The sequence below is a fragment of the Rhinatrema bivittatum genome, chromosome 1 (assembly GCF_901001135.1).
Source record: "Rhinatrema bivittatum chromosome 1, aRhiBiv1.1, whole genome shotgun sequence".
Classification (NCBI taxonomy): domain Eukaryota; kingdom Metazoa; phylum Chordata; class Amphibia; order Gymnophiona; family Rhinatrematidae; genus Rhinatrema; species Rhinatrema bivittatum.
In genome coordinates this window covers 61,725,896-61,745,431 of record NC_042615.1, presented here as the reverse complement: position 1 = coordinate 61,745,431, position 19,536 = coordinate 61,725,896, and the positions used below count along the sequence as shown (strand labels likewise).

Genomic DNA, 19,536 nt, shown 5'->3' with positions numbered 1-19,536 from the left:
TAGGCATTTATATCAATCTTATTTGTTGTGTTTTCTCAATAGGATATGCATTAGTGGTAAATTACTGTCTTTTCATAAGGAAGGCTATTGTGCCTGGTAGTAAAACGAGTTTGTTTTGCTTTTACTGGAATGTCATCAGAACCAGAATACCTTTTTTTTTTTTGTATGGCGAGTTATACAGGGTAATGCCCTAGATCTGTTCTGCACTCATTGCTGGGGGTTGAGGAGATTCCTGTGGATGCAGAATGCATGTTTACATTTAGCCCCGTGATGGTCACATGTTCAGTGTGTCAAGCATGTGAGAACCATTTGTCAGGTGTGTCCCGGACAAAAAAAGGTGCACCTGTACTTGGATGACTGGTTGATCCAGGCCAAGTCTGTGGAAGAGAGTCTCTGGGTGACAAACAAGGTGAAATCCTTGCTTCACGAACTCAGCTGGATCATAAACCAGGACAAAAGCAGTCTCAAGCTCTCCCAGTCCTTGGAATATCTGGGAGTCTAGTTCGACACCAAGAAGGGCAAGGTCTTCCTTCTGACCACACGGCTAAGGAAGTTTATGGCCCAAGTGCATCTGTTGATGAGCACGATATGCCCGACAGTGTGGAGCTATCTCCAAGTTCTTGGGTTGCTGGTGGCAACCCTGGAAGTAGTGCTGTAGTTTAAGGGTACACATGCGACCACTTCAACGCTTACTACTGTCACGCTGGAACCCGCAGTCTCGACTATTCGATTTACCTCCACTTATTGATGGGAGTATGCTCTCTGCTCCAGTGGTGGCTGCAGGAAGCTCATCTGAGCAGGAGTATACTCCTGTCCTCCCCGAACTGGCTGGTCCTCACAACCAGATGTAAGCCTCTGGGGCTGGGGAGCTCACTGTCAGAATCTGACGGCCCAGGGATGTTGGACCAAGGAAAAGGCCCTCTAGAGAACATGAACCGCCTGGAAGCCCGGCATTCAGATTGGCATGTGTATAATTCAGCCACAGACTCCGGGTTCAAGCAGACTGCGTAATATTGGGCAATGCAACAATGGTAGCTTACATCAAACGCCAGGGTGGAACCAAGAACCGGCAAGTGTCATAGGAGAGAGATCTCCTTATGGAATGGACAAAAATACATCTACAGATGATCTCAGCCTCCCACATGCAGGAAAAGTTGTCAGGGGAGCGTCTTGATCCAGGAGAGTGGGTGTTGTTGTTCAAAGCCTTTCAGCTGATGATAGATTGCTGGGATCTCCTGTCCTGGCCGCATCCCACAGTGCAAAGGTTCCCTGATTCTCAGTCGCAGAAGACATCATAGGTCCCTGGGGATCAATGCTCTCGTTCAGACCTGGCCGGAAGAAGAGTTGCTATACGCCTTTCCTCCGTGGCCCCTGCTGGGCAGGGTCATTTGCAGAATCGAGCCCCACAGGGGATTCGTCCTGCTAGTAGCTCCAGATTGTCCCAGGCGTTCGTGGTATGCAGACATGCAGAGACTCCTGGTGGAGACACCCCCCCCCCCACCCCCCCATGCCTCCCACTGCACAGGAGCCTGCTACAGTAGGGACCAGTCCTTCATGAGGATCCGACTTGATTCTGTCTTACGGTCTGGCCCTTGAGAGGGCTCGCCTGATGAAGCAAGGATATTCTGTGGTAGTAATTGCCACCTTAATCCGCGTTCAGAAGTTCTCTACATCCCTAGCGTATGTGTGGGTCTGGAGAATATTTGAAGCCTGGTGTGAGGAACATGGTGTCCCCCTTCGGGTGGTCAAAATCCCACTAATTCTGGAGAGCTAATTGCAGGATAGCTTGAAAAAAGGTTTGAACCTTAACTCTTTGAAGGTCCAGGTAGCAGTTCTCTCCTGTTTCAGGGGCAAGGTGAACCGAACCCGCCTGTGGACGCATCCAGACATGATCCGTTTTCTGAAAGGGATGAAGCACTTCCGGCCACCCATACGGTGGCTGGTTCCCTTGTGGAATCTTAATCTAGTATTGGAATTTTTGGCAGGGCCCTCCTTTCAGCTGCTGCACAGTATTTCCTTGTGTTTTTTAACCTTGAAAATGGTGTTCCTGGTGACTATATGCTCGGCACGTCGCATCTCTGAACTTGCAGGTATTGTGTCGGGAACTGTTCCTCCAGATGACTCCAGGAGCATTAGAGCTTCATACCGTTCCATCCGTCTTGCCCAAGGTAGTCTGTTTCATTTGAATCGGTCCATTTCGTTGTCATCCCTAGATAAGCACAAGGACGTGGAAAAATCCCGCCTCTTCTGCCATTTGAATGTCAGTAGACTTTTGGTACGATATCTGGATGTTTCAGAACCAGTACGAAAGACTGATTGCCTATTTGTCCTTCATGGTGGAAGGAAGCTGGATGAACCAGATTCACGGGCTACCATAGCTCGCTGGATTAAGGAGGTGGTCATGGGAGCCTGTGTGGAGGCAGGAAAGCCATTACCTTCTTAGGTTAAAACTCATCCTACTAGGGCTCAGGCAGTCTCATGGGCGGAAGCTAGACTGCTGTCTCCTGTCGATATCTGCCGAGCTGCGACATGGTCCTCCTTGCACACCTTGTGTAGGTTTATCGCCTGGACGTACAGGCCCAAGAGGACTTAGCCTTTGCAAGGGCGGTGTTAACTGGTCTGCAAGCAGCCTCCTGCCCTGATTGGGAGTAGCTTTTGAACATCTTATTGGTCCTGTGTCCATCTGGCTACACGCTAGGAAGTGGAGAAATTACTTACCTGATAATTTCATTTTCCTTAGTGTAGACAGATGGACTCTGCATCCTGCCCACAGCTGCCCAAGAACAGTGCCAAGGATTTGCCCATGGAGTGGATATCAATTCCAAGAGATTATGGGTAAGCTGCCATCCAGTCCCTAGATCAGGGCATCTATGTTCTTATTGTAGTTCAGTGTTTGTTTGAGTACAGTTAGTTATCCATTTTTTATCATATTTTTAATCAGGTTTTTTCATTAGCATGTCCACAGTGGCTTTTGAAGCGAATACTGCAGGGGTGTATCTAGGGTGACGACAGCTTTTAAATCTGGCTCAGTCTCGATCTACTGGCAAGGGAGCATAAACCCATTGGTCCTGAGTCGATCTGTCTACACTAAGGAAAATGAAATTATCATCTAAGTAATTTCTCCATTCTGATCATACTTTAAGTCTCTGCAGAGACTTTAAAAATTGCTGAGCAGTGAAAACTGTATCGAAAATTTTCACTTGATCATCGTACCATATTTTTGAAAGTGCAGTTTGCTGTACTCAAACTTGATTTTCTTGTTGAACAATTCAGAGCAAAGTAGAAAATTTCTCACCACTTTAAAGAGACTTTGTTGGAGCAGTCCTAGAAAAGATGTACTTTTTTTGTCACATAGGCTCAGACTATTCCTATATGCAAGAGCAATTTCCCTTCAAATTTTGGGAGTTGCAGTTGAACCGAAAGCCATGACTCCAAAGTGGAAACTAGTTACAAATCTGGGATAGATTCTTCAGTTCCCAAAAATTGTAAATTTTCATCGCACCCTATTTTCAAGTTCATCAGGTTTATCGTTCTTTTCTATGCTCTGCTTTTGTAGAGAGAATATTTGTGTTAACCCTGTTCCAACATGTTATAATAGCGTTTATAAGGTTCAAAGACCAGTTTGCAGGGTGTAATTCACAGGTTTCAGTGCCACCTGAAGATCTACATGTCTGCTGTAGCTTATTGCATCATGTGGCCCCTGATCCACTAGTCTTTTTAATATTTACATGCAGCTCTTAGGGAATTTGATATCCTTGCTAGGAATGTTTCATTGCCATTTTGGAAGACTTAAGTTTAGTCATTGAAGCTTTTCTTTTTGGAAATCTTTGAATATTGGTACATTGATGAAACAGAATGAGCATATGAAGCTGTGAATTCACACACCATTGCATCAGAAAGTTAAAATATCATTGCAGATTGTTACTGAAAGATTTCTGGACAGTTTGGATATAACATCAGAATTTATGCCCTTGAAAAAGCCAGAAATCAGGAAAACAAAAACCCTTTGTCAGGTTGGTTTTGTGTAAGATCATCTGGTTCATTTCTCAGCATTATCTGCTAGTCTTTTTTGCAATTGGTTAATCCGACATAGTGCAAGTGGCTTTATTGGAGTGTTTTTGGTTTTTTTTCTTTTTTCCCCCATAATAATAAGGTAAGGGATGCCATTTACAACCGGAACAAATTTTTGGACTGACTGGGCTTTCACTTCATAAAAAAAAGTTTGTATTCATTATTTATAACTGTTCCATGTGATGCTTCAAATAATAACAACATTAAATCTTGAAGACCAGATATTTTCCTGATTAAAGTTTGGATATTGGAATCTCTTTTTCTTTATTGTATATATGCCGAAGATAGTTTTCCTTATTAGTTTTTGTAAGTTGTTTTTCAGCGATTGATATTTGGTGGGCAGTAATCGGATTACTGCTTAATCTGGAAAAGGTTTATGGTTGATTAGAACCGGAATTCCTGCACAACTTTCTTGTGTATCAGTTGAAGAGTTAGAATTGAGTATAAAAACTGAATCCCGCAATTTAGATGTTGATCTTGTCACCAAATTTGACTTGTAAGCGCATGTAAAACAAGTCGCTAGAACAGATTTCTATATGCTACATATAAGACCATTGAATGTTATATTTCTCCGGGTGACTTTTGGATGGTTATTGTATTAAGTAAGATTACTGTAATGTGTTATATCTAGATTTGGCCAAGAAATTGTTGCGCATTTTGCAACTTGTACAAAATGCTGCGGTTAGAATTGTAACAGGAGCTAAGTGGAATGGAAAGGTAACACCAAGAATGAGTTGCACTGGTTACCAATTACAGACCATAATTTAAGGTATTAACTCTGGTGCATAAGTTAATGTGGATGGTGGTAACAGCTTAGTTTACTGTCACATTCAATCACTGCACACATCTGAAAAAAAATGTATTAATTAAAAGATTATAGATTGCAGGAAATAAGAAATTGAACTTTTTCAATCATTGCGCCTTATTTGTGGAACAAATAGCTGAAAGTACATATGCATAAAGTACATTTAGTTATACAGGCCCCTGATACTTAGGATTTTTGATTATCCAGAGAATTTAGGTTTTAAGTTAATATATAGAATGAAATAATGTGTATTGCTTGTTTTATTTGTATGTTATGTATTTTATTGCATATGTTCTTTGCATTCTTCCTTAAGTAATGGAAAGAGTGGAACATGATGAATGAATAAATAAAAATACCCATCCTTTTATTCTTATCCATCCAATTGCCAAATGAACTCTTTATTATCTACTGTAGGTATTATTGGCTATTTGGATGACTTCTTACATTGTACCTCATTTCTTGACCATGTCTGTATTTTATCCTCTCCTTGGTGTTCAGTGCTCTTCGTGGTGGTGGTAACTTTTGGTTGTAATTTTGATTGAAAGTTGATAGTAATGCGAAAAAGGCGCAATATCAAATGTTTATAAATAAAAATATATATGCATATTCTCAAAACAATGGCCCCAGAAGCTAAATGTTAGGAGAATTAGATACCAAATTTCAATAGACTTACTGGTTTACTGAACATATTTTCATGTTGCTATAGAATTTCAATGAATATGCATGAAGGTCATTATTTGGGAAAATCTTACCCAATGGACCCAAGAATAATTTGGGGAAATAGCAGTGGTAGATCTTAAAAGAAAAAAAAAACAAAAAACTTATCCTTACAATTGTACTACTGATGCTAATGTTAGAAAATTGCAGATGAAAATACTATATAGCGTTTATTTGGACAGAGAATGGATTCATAATGAAAATCTTTGATTCTGTTACTTGTGCAAAGTTTGATTTTATTACTGAAACTAAAATTGGCACACTTTCACATTCTTTGGTGCTAAAAACTGGGAATTTGAGAAACTGTTCTGGGGTTGAATTGGATTTTTGATTGGTAATTCCGTTAAATTTTACTATTAGATTCTGTTATTAGGTCATATCATTTCTCTAAATGACAGTTAACCTCTAGTGAGTTGCTGACAAATGTATTTTTACTGTGTAGCTGGGAGAAAAGATTCTGGCTATTACACTTTGGAACAGTTAATGAAACTGGATATGATCAATACAAAAATATCACTACCTTTATGGGGAAAAAAATCTGCTGAAATAGGACTATATCAAGGGTTACCAACTCATGCCAGGTTTTCAGGATATCCACATGAATATGCATGAGATTGATTTGCATGCACTGCCTCCATTGTATGCAGATATATCTTTCATATTCATGGCAACCCCTGGACTCTATGAACTGTTTGCAGAAAGTCTGCCATGGTTATTAAAGGTTTATGTTTGAGTACATTTGATTGAAATGATGGTTTGTGGCTTGGTTTGGTGTGTTTGGTGCACTAGGTGAGGATGTGTGTGAAAAATGTATGAGGAGAATTTATTTAAAAAGTTCATCGTAGATTGCATGTTAATACAATTATATTTGAAATTGTTCCTTTTGGATTTGTATTGTAATGCTATGCATGCTTATAAATTAAGATTTAAAAAATTAATTACCTATCATTTGCAGTATCATAGTGTTGGTATTAAAAACTGTAAAATGTTACTGGAATCCTTGGTTTGTGTTTAGGTGATGGGTTTTGGCTTGTATCTGATGGATGGAAATGTCAGTAACATCTACAAATTGGATGCTAAGAAGAGGATAAACCTTGCTAAGATAGACAAGTTTTTTAAGGTGAGTTAATTTATATAGCCCTGTCATTATCATGATCTTGCTTTCTGAGAGGGCATAACCAGTTCATGAACTTATGTTTTTAAGTTATCTAAACTATTTGAGTCTTTTCAGTATGGAAACTAAAAAGCTTCATTTGATTGATCCTTTCATTGTCATAGTGTTTGACATTCATATGGCCAAAGGAATTTTGTGTGTTTGCAATAAAATGTTCAGAACACACATTAACATATTCTGTCTACGTAATCCATGCTTATTTGTCTTTCCATTAGTGTAAATTGTTTCTGGATATCTGGTCCCATTTAGCCATAATTCCTCTGTAATTGGAACAAATTTGTAATAGTAATGCCTCCCATTGCAGGAGCAAGGAGGGCAATCTGTCCCTAAAATTCTTGTTGTCCAGCTTCAGAAAACATAATTTCTGTGAGCATGACATTATGCAGGCACTGTTTTCATAGGAGAGATGGGGAAAATCCATGTGTTAACAATGAAGTTTCCAAGCATAACACACACTTTCTGAAAATACACAATGTAGATTTCTGAAATGAAACTTTTTTTCTTCTTAGTTTATCCCATAAGCAATCTTGCACTTTAATTATTTTTAGTACACTTTCTCTGATTCACAAGAAATGTAGATGTTATCTTCTTTCTATTTACCATGCTTCTGCTTTGAACGTCATTGCTATGCTTCTCCTTTTGTAATGCCTCCCCTGATGATCCTTCTCTATTGATTATTCTTGTGATATTTTCCTTACTTTCCATTTTGGTTTTATTTCCCTCACATCTGAAATCCATCTCTGTCTTAACCCTGCCTGACTTGCTCTACCCTTTGCTAGAATTTTTTCATGTGCTTCTGTGTTGTGCTATAGAAAGCACAAAATGCAGATGATGGAATTCAAGGCGAATGGTCAGAGTGGAGGTACAACTGTATTAGCTTTGGTTAACCCCTAATAGAAGCAATGCCTGCATTAGCCTGTTTAAACCCTAATTACCCTGGAGTAACCTCTGTGGAGTGGTGGTTACAACCGTAACAGTGGTGGGGCAGATAAATCAACCTTCCAAGAGGACTGGAAAGACCATGGTTGGAGCCCAGTAATCAATGAGCATGGAGAGGCCTAATGATTTTAGAGAATGGCATTGGTGGTGGTTTGAATGTTAGAAACTTGTAGGTAAGAAATGAGGGTCCTAGATGTTTGTTTAAATATGAAACTTCTAAGAATTGAAGAGGAAGTTAAAGGCTGGATTAGCCTACCAAAGGTGGTGGTAGAGGCCAGCACTTGTAAAGGATAAAGGAGATGTTTAGATCAGTAGGAACAGGATTGGGAGATCGAGTAAATCTAGTAATACAGCAAGCCATGGGATAGCTGATTTGGTACTTGCAGGCCACAACTTCCCAGAAATCAACCAGATTGGTGCCTGTAGCTTAGTGGTGGCTGGGTACATTCTGGTAAAATGATGAGTTAAAAAAAAAAAACAAACCAACCCTTCGTTTTTTATTTTTTTCCCCAGGAATTTGAAAGGAGGCAGTGATTACTCTTGGACTTGTAGTGATGCTCTTCTAGCTACTAATTTGGTACACTCTCTCAAATTTACTGCAGTGTGGTGTTTTGGCCCATTGTTGAGTTGCAGATTTCCAGTACAGTTTCCAAAGCATCCTCCTGATCATTATTTTTTTGCTTACAGCAGGATGACAGATGTCAATTGGAGCCCAGCACGGAGTTTTAACATCAAAGCTTCTAGAAGTTTTGAGAATATTCCACTGGGCATGTGCATCTCTCATTACTCCCTCACATGCCGTACGGAGCTCCTCAATCACATCTTTTTCAAGGAACTATTAGGGCAGACTCTTTTGTGCACACTTTCTCTCATTCTGCCTGCTTGGTCTTGAAATCTTCCTAAGACTTCAAGCTTTATCTTTTTGGGGTCATGTGTTTTTGTCTTCTTTACTTATCCTTAGTAGGTTTTTGATTGTTTTGCTAAGTTTTCTTCCTTTTCTCAGTGGCCACAGTTGGCAGTGATACTGATGCATCAAGTGACATTAACTTGGTGCAGAAATTCATCGGGGTCTAGATGCTAATAGACAAATGCTACACTTGCCACGGCCTTGCTTGCTGGCCAGATGCACTCCCAGTATCACTGCAACACATCAGTTGGAGTCTGACTCAGAATATTCATAGGATATAGCTGTAGATCTGAGGACTTCTCTGATTGGGAGGGGTCTTCAGGTCTTGCAGTGGATCCCTCTCTCCTTCACAGGAAAGAAGTTCCCTCCCTGAGAATCTCTCCTTTGCCACATTTAAGAGAATAGTGTATTCCATTCCTTATTAGTTGCAATAGGCAGAAGAGTCCATGGCAGAAATACTTGACATCTTCCAGTTTGTGAATTCCCCCTAAGGATTTAGTGGCAGTGCCCATCCACAATATCCTTCAGAAGATGCAGATGGAAATGTGGGAGAACCCTCCCTCTGTCCCCCCATATCTCCTGTGAAAATTGGTGGATGCAATATATTGCAGAAGCTCCAGGATTCAAGAGCAGCAACTTGCCTCATCAGTTGCTCTCAAATGGGCCAAACAGTCTACAACTCACTCCTTGTTGCCCTCAGGAAGGATTCCCATATGCTTGACCATTCTGGGGGAAAAGCTTACCAGGGAGTTATATTCAGTGCTTGAATAGCTTCATACCAGCCATTTTATGAGCAGCTAGATGTGAAACATTCTGAAAGATGTAAAGGGGGTTGTAGGAGATCTTCTTCAGTAGCAGCATGGTGCCCTGGTCACTAGTGGGGAAAAGGGATAAAGTATGGAGAAAATATTTATTTATTTATTTATTTAACAGTTTTTTATACCGACCTTCATAGTAGATAACCATATCGGATCGGTTTACATTTTAACAAGGGAAAAACTAAGGTAACAATTCTGGTTAATAATAGATAACAAAGGAAAAGGAATAAGTCAAAGTTACAATCAACAAGGAATGGAAAAAACTTGGAGGCTTAAAGACAAGCTGGAAGGAAGATAAAGGCAGGTAGAATAAATATAACGTGATACGAATAAATTAACAGGTTAGAGCATATGCTTTAACCTGGAGGTGCCAGTGTCCATTGTTCAGGAGGAAATATGGTCCAATCAATCTTTGAGGTTTTCGAGACAGCATTGAGAGTCTCTGCAATAGGTACTGGCACCCACAGACTTGCATGGATGTAGGTCTCGGACCCAAGACAGGATGTCCAGGATAGACTCTCTGGCATACCGTGGAATGGAGGGAATCTCTTTGGAGATAAGGTCAAGGAAGACAGTGGGTCAAATGAAAGACCACTACCCTATGCTTCAGACCCTCTCCACTGTCACTCTTGAGTTCAAGTGTGGTGCCAATAGGGCCTTTCTATAGAGTAGACATTATCTTGTACTCCTTCAACTGCAGGGCCCTCACTCTCATCTCAGACAGCAAAGGTCCCCAAAGCCATAGCCAGCACCTGGAATGGTGTTTGAAATAGATCAAGGAGGTCGTTGGCAGGATCTCTGTAGCTATTCCAGAGAGGGTTTCTTTTTGGGGGATGTCTGAGGTTTTACATAAACTGTTGACCCAAACATCTGGATTCCTCAGCATTGTCAAAAATGGATACAGTTTGTATTTATTGGAAAGCCACCAAATCTTCTCTAAGAAGCTTCTTGTCTGCTTCTTATCAGGAATTGCTCAAATGGAACTTTCCTCCTCTTAGAGATCAATGCAGTCAAACCTGTTTAACCAGGGGAAAGAGACGAGGGGGACTCATCTCATTTTAGATTTGATGGCTTTGAACAAATTCCAGTTAAAGGAAAAGTTCAAGACAGTTTCCCTCAGCATTTGAATCCCTTTTCTAGAAAAATAGGACTGACTATGATCTCTGGATCTCTAAAGGATGTTTATACTCACAGAGAGAGATTCCCATGTCACAGAGAATACCTCAGATTTGTATTAGGGAAATACTGCCTCCAATATTGTTACTGCATTTTGGCCTGGTGTTTTCACCACATGTGTTCACAACGTCTTGCAGTGGTGCCTATGCATCTGTGCAAATTGGAAGTGCACGTATTTGCCTATCTGGATGATTGACTGTTCAGGAGTACATCTCATGGAGGTTCTTGCTGCAGAATAAATGAGCAGAAGCATCTGGGTGCTGGGTTGAGGTAATTTTATGATGAACCCTAAGTCCTATTTGAGCCCATCATCTCAATTGGAACATATAGGAGCTCTGCTAGAAAGGCAAAAGGCTTTCTTCCAAAGGAAGGGATCATCACATTGATGTCTATAATGGAGGAAATCAGAATGAATCAGTAGCATGGGACCTATTGAGGTGGATGGACCTCTTGCATCAACAGGACCCTGCCTCCCCTCTGGGCACATCTTGGTATGAAACGAGCCTAATGGACTCTGAGGTTACAGTAAACTCAGGCCACTCAGGGTCTATGAGACAACATCCATATCACCCAGCAATTCAAGAACTCCTTATCCTAGTGGCTGATTGTATCAAATCTGGCCAAAGGAATCTCTCTTCAAATTCATCCAGTGCAAATTCTCCTAACCATGAATACATCCAATGTGGGCAAGGGAGCTTACTTAAAGGATCTATAGTATGCTAATGAAAAACTTCATCAGATAAACTTCCTAGAACTAAGGGTGATATGATATGCTTTAAGGATTGATTGGCCAACAGTATTGTTCTCATTCAGACAGTCAGGTAGTAATGTTCTACATCAATAGGTAAGGAGGAATAGGTTTGTGCCTCCTTTGTCAGGAAACTGTCCAGATGTGGAACTGGGCTATTTCTAATGGAATGGACTTGAGAGCGATGTATCTGGTAGGTGAAGAGAATGTCCTGGCAGATCGAGTCAGGACTTGGAACCACACAAATGGTCCCTGGACAGGGACATAGCAAACTAGATATTCTGTGAATTTGGTAAACCTGCCATAGATCTGTTTGCATCTCTTCTGAACAGAAAGTTCCTGAACTTTTGCTTCTGAAGAGGGACACGACAGGAGTGGATCCAAGATGGCTGACCGATAGGTTGCAGCATGTGGACTCCCTTCGGGCGGTTACTTTTATACTTCGGTTCTCCTCTGGGCAGGAAGAGAAAACAGAGGATGGCGCCTTTCCTCGTGGCCCTTCCAGCGTCCTCTTCGACAAGCCCGATGGAAGCACATGTCATGTGCAGCAGCCCAGTGCCGGGGGCCCAGCCACTGGAGAGAGTGGGAGGGGAATTCGAGCTCCCTTCTCTCCCTGGCTCTCTTTCACAGTTGAGCCTGGCAGAGGGAACACTGTCCAACAATCCCACAACTGCAAGAATTCCCCAGGAGCCAATTGAGATGCCAGCAGATCTGGCTCTGACTACGGCACTCTCAACGGGGAGTGGCAGGGTAATTTCAGCAGCTGCCAGTCCTTTGGCTATCCCAGGACACCCGGGTAAGGATGATGTATGTGACGGCGGAATATGGAGTAGAACTGTGAGAGATGACTGGGAAGCTTCTGGTGAGCTTTTGTCTTCATCGCTGACTTCAGTTCACAGACCTGCTGAGTTTACTCTGGAGGCTATCTGAGATGCTATAGTAGAGCTCCAGAGCTCTCTTTCTCAACAGCTTTCTCCTATTGTGCAGAAATATAAGGAATTAGACCAGAAAGTTTTGTCTTGAGTAATACTACTATTGATCTGGGACAACAACTTACTGTTGTTAGTGTTCAAACAAATTCAGTTCAACAAATCCAGCTTGCTCTGGTGAAGGAAAATGCTAACTTGACCTCAAAAATTGAAAATTTAGAGAACACTGTGAGGAATAAGAATCTCAGATTTATTAACTTTTGCAAAATGCCTCTAATATCTCCTAGAGAGATGTTTAAGAGATACCTAATTGAAATTCTACAGGTTCCTGAGAATGCAATACCCCCTATCTATAAAATCTACTATTTACCACCGTTTAAAAGGGGTATGTATGCAGCACAGGGAGAAGGAATGGAAACTTTGGGTCCTGTTGGAAATCCTAATATAGATGTCTCTACTTTGCTTGAGACCTCGGATACCGAGCTGGCAGTTCTAGCAACGCTCATTGTATCGGTCCTTGAAACGACTAAAGATTGGCTGTTGAGACTTTTTTTTTTTTGACACAGATTTGAACTTTTTATGCAGCTTAAAGTAAAAGTTTTCCCAGATGTTTCTAGACAAACTAAAAAAAAAAAAAAAAAAAAAGAAAGCATAAGCAATTTATGTTGATGCAATCACAATTTCAGCAAATAGGGAGTATTTTTTTTCCTTAAATTTCCTTGCAAATGCATGGTCAAATACCAGAATAATTCATATGTATTTTTCACCCCCCCCCCCCCAGCTGACCCAAGTTTTAATTGGCAAAATACCTTCTGTCAATTCTCCTGATAACCCCCATCCATAATAATTCGTGAATAGTTCCCCAGAAGTGTAATGTGGCTGTTTAATTAATGATCTCTGTTTGCTCTAAAATATATTTCTTTAGGTTGTGAATTGGATCCTCCCCCCTTTTTGTTGACTTAAAAAGGGGATTGAGTATGAGATATTTGTGTTATCTATGATGGTGATTTATTTTCTTTCATATATCAATGCCATGTTTTCTATCAAGATTAGTGTCTTGTTTAAATTGAAATATGCATAAATAAAAAAAAAAAAAAAGAGGGACATGAGGCAAACTAGCTTTAGGTACATTTCCTATAAATTGGGGACAAGGTCTTCTGTATGCTTATCCTTCAATTCCTCTGATGGCAAGGACTCTGCTAAAACTCAGAAGAGACTGGGGAACTGTGATTCTCATAGCCCTGAATTGACTGTGACAGATTTGGTTTCCATTCCTGTGAAAGATGTGACTCAGGAATCTGATTAGGTTGTGGATTTCCCTATCTCTCATCACTTAGAATTGGGGAGTGTTACATCATCCCAGCATCAGATCCCTGGCCCTTACACTTAAGTGTATGTGTAAGTGAATGTTGAGAGGGTAGAATTACATTCCCTTAACCTATCTGCAGATCTCTCTTGTATTTTTCGGCCTCTATGAAAGATTCTATGAGGATGTCTTCCTTTAGAGGTTTGTCTTGTGGCATAAGGGAAATGCCTTAGATTGTTTCTTCTCTTCTACACAAAAACTGTATGAATACCTTTTACATCACTCAGAGTCTGGTCTGAAAATTAACTCAGGGTTCGGTGTAGTCTGTGCTTATCACCATGAAGAAGGCACATGCATTTTGGTACAGCCCTTAGTTTGATTAATGCAGAGTTTGCTTAAATTGAAGCTGCCTACTGTCATGCAACATCAATGTGGTACTGACTCAGGTGATGGAAGCCTCCTCTGTTTCACTAGATGCCTGTGAGCTGAAAATCATGGCCTGGAAGGTCTAATTTTGGTGGCAGTCACTTTGGCACACAGAGTTAATGAGCTCCAGGCTCTAATGACTTATCTACCTTTATACTAAGTTTGGGTTTTGTTTTTTTTGTTTGTTTCTTTTTTTGCAACAGTGTGGTTCTGCTCATGCAGCCTAAGTTCCTGCTTAAAGTTGTTTGTAATCCATCATAACCAATCGGTTGTCCTTTTAGCGTTCTTCCCCAGGTGACATGTCCACAAAGGTGGACAAATGTTAGTTTGATTGCAAAAGAGCCTTGGCCTTCTACCTGGAGTGGATTGAAGCCCTTAGAAAGTTCTCCCAGCTTTTTGTTTCATTTGATATCAGCAATCCTAGAACTGCCATTTCAGAGCACATCCTTTCTAATTGGTTAGCAGATTATATCTCTTTCTGTGAAGCCCAGGCAGGCCTGGATCTGGTAAGGCATGTTAGGGCTCTTAGGGCCATGGCAGCGTCGGCGGCCCACCTGAGATTAGCCTCAATAAAGGAGATTTGCAGAGCCTCAAAACTGAGTTTTCCCCACGCATTCACGATTCGCTATTGTTTGGAAAGAGCCTCCTGACGCATTAGTAAATTTGGTCAGTCTGTCTTGCATAGTCTATTTGTTTAGAACCTTATTCACCTCTTCCATCCCCAAAGGGCCTTTTATCTTGTTTTACAGACTGTCCCTATATAAAAAAGAAAAGAAAGTAGCTGGTTGCCATAAAAAATAGTTTTTAATAGCTATATTTTCCCTTTTTTTTTTTTTTTTTTTGGAGCAGTCTGCAGCTAGGGATTCCCCACTGATGAGGAGTTTTAATCCTGCTTGTCCTCAGACAAAGCAGAAGTTGCTTACCTATAACAGGTATTCCCTGAGGATGTAAGTCTGTAGAAAACCCTCCCACCTCATCTTGCAGTTGGTTTCTTGCATTTACATTAATAGGTATGAAAGAGCTGAGGTGGCCCCATGTGATATGCTGCACATGCTCAGTTGAGCATGCCAAAAGCTAGAAGTGTTTGTGTAAATTTTCCACACTGGTCTCTCTTGGATGGCATCATCTCTCTGGGGTCCTGCTTTCCTTGTAGAACATTTGTTACAGGTAAGCACCTTCTGCTTTCTGTACCCTTTTGTCTGAAATGTTTTCTTCTCATTGTGCTACTTTCAGTTTTTCTCTCTTCAGTCTGATTGCCTCTTGACTTTTTTCATTCTTCTCATGTAATACTTTTCTTTATATGGGCTAGCCACCCTGAGAACAGACGCCAGCAGTATCGGTATTGCACCGATGAGCATACTGAGCTTCTCCAGAAGCGGTACAAGGACTGGCGGCACTGGTTCCAGTGTCGTCGGTGCCACAGGACCAAAGCCCTACAGTACCCACTCCATGCTAGCTGGACTCAATGCACCACCTCCTCCTCGAATGTTGCCAATGCCAGCACCAACTGGTAGGAAGGAGTGGGGGCCAGATCTTCCTTGGACCCACAAGGGGGATAAGCAACTGGCACCGGTTCAGGTGGAGACAGTCGCAGACCCTGGGCATCGATGGAGGATGAGCACTCCTCGCCACAGGGTCGCTTTGGGGGGCATCGTGGCAAAAGCCACCGTGTCCCATGGCCAGCACTGTGCATCGATGGGGACCCATGCCGATGCTTCTTGGTCTTCCCATGATGCTCGGTCCGGTCTTTCCCCAGTGCCAAAGTTAAGGACAATGAACCTGGTGTCCTCGGCCTGGAGGAGATCAACAATGGTTTGTCTCTGGCACCTCTATCTGACGACCTCGATGAAACAGATGGTCCTGCCAATGTTGATGGTGTGGTGTCTTATCGGTGTGACTCCAAGGTACTTTGAAGCCAATGGCTCGGACTTCTTCGACCTGAACAGGTGATCCATCTTGTCGAGTCAAAGAAGACGTCCCTTAGGTTTCATCTGGGCACACAAGCAGCAACCCTGGACGTCATGCGATGCCCCAGGCAGAGGATACAGACATCATGAGGATTGGTGATCGACATGTCCTCGGGTACTGGGGACATCGGCGGAAACCAGATGCGTCTATGATGGGGCAAAACAAAAGGGAAAAAGAATGGTGGCAGCGGGCATCGATGGCTGACAGGCACTGCCACCACGGGGGAACCGACCGCGAAATGAAACTTACTCCAGTGCCGAAAACCCTGACTAGGGGCACTACGGTGAAGCATTGAGAGAGACAAGGCAACGACCAGAGGAAAAAACTCAAAAATCAGTTTTCTCCAAGGCAAAAGCCAAAATTTGTTAGCTCAATTAAACCGCGAGGCACTCAGCTCTGCAGAAAAAAGACTGAAGAGAAACCCTGTGTGGATGCGAGGTGTAGGGCATGCTGGGCATGCTCAGTGTGCCTAGTCAAAGTTTCCCGCATCGGGCTCCATCTGATGCCACCCCATGTGTGACGACTAACATCCTGCTGTCCTTGGAGAACACCTGTTATAGGTAAGCAGCTATAGCTTTACTGTGTTACTCTTGCTTTATTTTTGCAAGAGTAACACAGTAAAGCTAAAAAGGTTGGTGTGAATAGGCAGACTAGATAGGCTGTATGGTCTTTTTCTGCCATCGTGTTTCTCTAGCAGTTTGGTCAAAATTGCTTCTTCTAGATCAGATGGATAGGAAGTTCAGATGATGAATCGTGCCTAAAACTTGCTTCATGATGATGATGACTCCAGAGTTCCTTTATCTTAATTCATTTCTTAAACCTTCTCAGCACTGTTTCTGATATTCATGGGTGATAATATACCTGTCGATCATAGGTCATATTACGTACATGCTGAACAGTCACTGTGACGTTCCACTTAGGAGGCGTTGTGATTATTGTTTCTTCATTACCAACATATGCCTCCTGTTGTTGACCAGGAGTCTAAACAGGAGGAGGCATGTCTGCATGTATTCGCAGAAGCTGCAGGTTCCCACAGACATTGCTGATCTTTTCTCTTTTGCCAGTGTAAGCATTTTTCAGCTTCTATCTTGTATTTTTACAGAAGTTAATGAATCTTTGGTCTGTAGAACTGTACTTATAACATTGTCCCTTGTATTAGGTGCAATAGATAATATAGCAGAATCAAACCAACCTCTAGGCTTGTACTTGTCCCAGCCAAGAGTATTGTTTGTGTACATTACTTCATTTAATTAAATTCCATGGAACATACATTGATGCCAGAGTAGGCACAAATAGTTTTCCCTGTAGTACTGTGGATTACAAGTAAAAGCTTTAAACTGGTTTTGAAAGCTGTAGTGTTGGCAATATCTTGGAGTGCATGCATTTTATGACTTTCAGATCTGTTTTTTCTTTTTTTTGAGTATAGCAGCTACAAGTGGTTCCTCTTTTTGGTGACATGCAAATTGAACTAGCAAGATACATTAAGACCAGTGCCCATTATGAGGACAATAAGTCCAGGTAAGAACTGAATGTAATTCAAATGCACCCTAGATGTGTGTACGACCAAAATGAATGTTGTATACCCTCAAAATGAGGCTTATATTGCTTTTGATGTTACAGATAATAGTGCTGTTCAAATTGCTGAAACATTTTTGCTCTTTTTGGGAATGTAAAACTTATTTTGATAAGTATGGGAATATGTGTGGGAGCTTGCTGGGCAGACTAGATGGGAAGTTTGGTCTTTTTCTACCGTCATTTCTATGTTTCTATGATATGTTTTAAAGAGAGGCATGGGATGTTTGAGAGCTAACCTGGGAGATTGGTTGGTTGGTTTTAAAATGAATTAAAAAAAAAACACTATTCCAGTAAGCTGAAATATAAACATGCTCACATTGAAATCAGAATCTGCCACTTTTCAAAATCAAGCTGTTCATTCTAAGGCAGCAGGTAGACATTTTTTGTGTGATAGTTCTAGTTAAATGAAAATGACTTGGTGACCTTATTCTAAAGTGTGCCATATTAGTAGTTTTATGTAGGGCTTGTTTCAATTGAAGCCTCCTATCAAGCTTTCTGCTGTTTCATTGGATCTCAAGGCCGTATTGATCCAGCTGATGGAAGCTCCTCCTTAGCCATTAGACTCCTGTGAGCTGAAGTACTTGGCCTGGAAGGTCATATTTTTTTGTTGCTGTCACTTTTGTGCGCAGCGTGAGTGATATCCAGTCCCTACTGATTTATTAAAAAATAAAGAGGGACAGACACCACCCTAGGCTGTAGGCCTAACAAAGAAAAAGAGGGTGTGAGAGTTAAAAACAGTGGGGTAGATTTTCAAAAGGGTGCGTGCGCCGAGCCTATTTTGCATAGGCTTGGCGGCGTGCGCAAGCCCCGGGTTGTGCGTAAGTCCCGGGGCTTGCATGGAGGGGCATGTCAGGGGCATGTCGGGGGGGGGGGGGGGGGTGCCGCGAGTGATGCGGCGTTTTGGGGGCGGGCCCGGGGGCGTGGCGCTGGCCCGGGGGGCATGGTCGAGGCCTCTGGACCAGCCCCCGGGTTGGGTGATGGCGCGCCAGCAGCTTGCTGGCACGCGCAGATTTACGCCTGCTTTCTGCAGGCGTAAATCTGCCAACAAAGGTGGGGGGGGGGGGTTTAGATAGGACCGGGGGGGTGGGTTAGGTAGGGGAAGGGAGGGGAAGGTGAGGGGAGGCGGGAGGGAACAGGCAGCACGCGCAGGTTGCACAAATGTGCACCCCCTTGCGCGCGCCGACTCTGGATTTTATAAGATACGCGCGTATCTTATAAAATCCAGCGTACTTTTGTTCGCGCTTGCGCAAAATTATAAAATCTACCCAGTGAGTTAAAAATACTCAAGGGCACTGATCAGATTTAACTGAAAAACCGGGGTATCGGAACCTGCAGGTGAACCAGATAATACACCCCACGAACCATATCCATCAACGTTTGCCTCTGAAACATAATGTGTAGTCTGTCATTTTTAGGTTTTGATATGCTTCATGAAAAATGTACAAATAAGCACCTCAACATCAGCCAATATTTCGGTAATAATGCCCATCTCGGGGGAACTGAAACAACAAACTATTAAAATCAACTTATCTGTTTGCTAAAAGTCAAAAGTGCCATTCTAGTTGGTGGTCAGAGTAGTGTGGGTACGCTATTCTGATCGCCAGTTTGAATGGCTCCTTTGACATTTGGTACTCAGATAAATTGACATTAATAGTTTGTTTTGGTTTCCCCTGAGACACTGGTCGGAGATATGGCAGCTGGAATTCAATGCCAAGAAGTGCAGAATCTTGCATCTGGGGGCGTGGTAATCCAAAAAAGCTGTATGTAATGGGAGTGAAAGAGTATTGTGTACAGACCAAGAGAGGGACCTTGGGGTGATAGTGTCTAGTGTTCTGGAGACAGCGAAGCAATGTGACAAGGTGATAGCTAAAGCCAGAAGAATGCTTGGTTGCATAGAGAGAGGAATAACCATTAAAAAGGAGGCGATAATCCCTTTGTACAGGTCCTTGTTGAGGCCTCATCTGGAATACTGTGCAT

At 42.0% G+C, this 19,536-nt stretch overlaps 1 protein-coding gene across 3 annotated transcripts in view; it reads left to right on the top strand.

Annotated features, from left to right (window-relative positions):
• CYFIP1 (cytoplasmic FMR1 interacting protein 1) overlaps positions 1 to 19,536 on the top strand; it is a 250,653-nt gene that overhangs the window by 59,061 nt on the left and 172,056 nt on the right. For all 3 annotated transcript variants that reach the window (XM_029611029.1, XM_029610852.1, XM_029610940.1), the window contains exons 9-10: positions 6,609 to 6,713; positions 17,411 to 17,502. In XM_029611029.1, the coding sequence (XP_029466889.1) occupies positions 6,609 to 6,713; positions 17,411 to 17,502 (197 nt within the window). The remainder of the gene's footprint in view (positions 1 to 6,608; positions 6,714 to 17,410; positions 17,503 to 19,536) is intronic.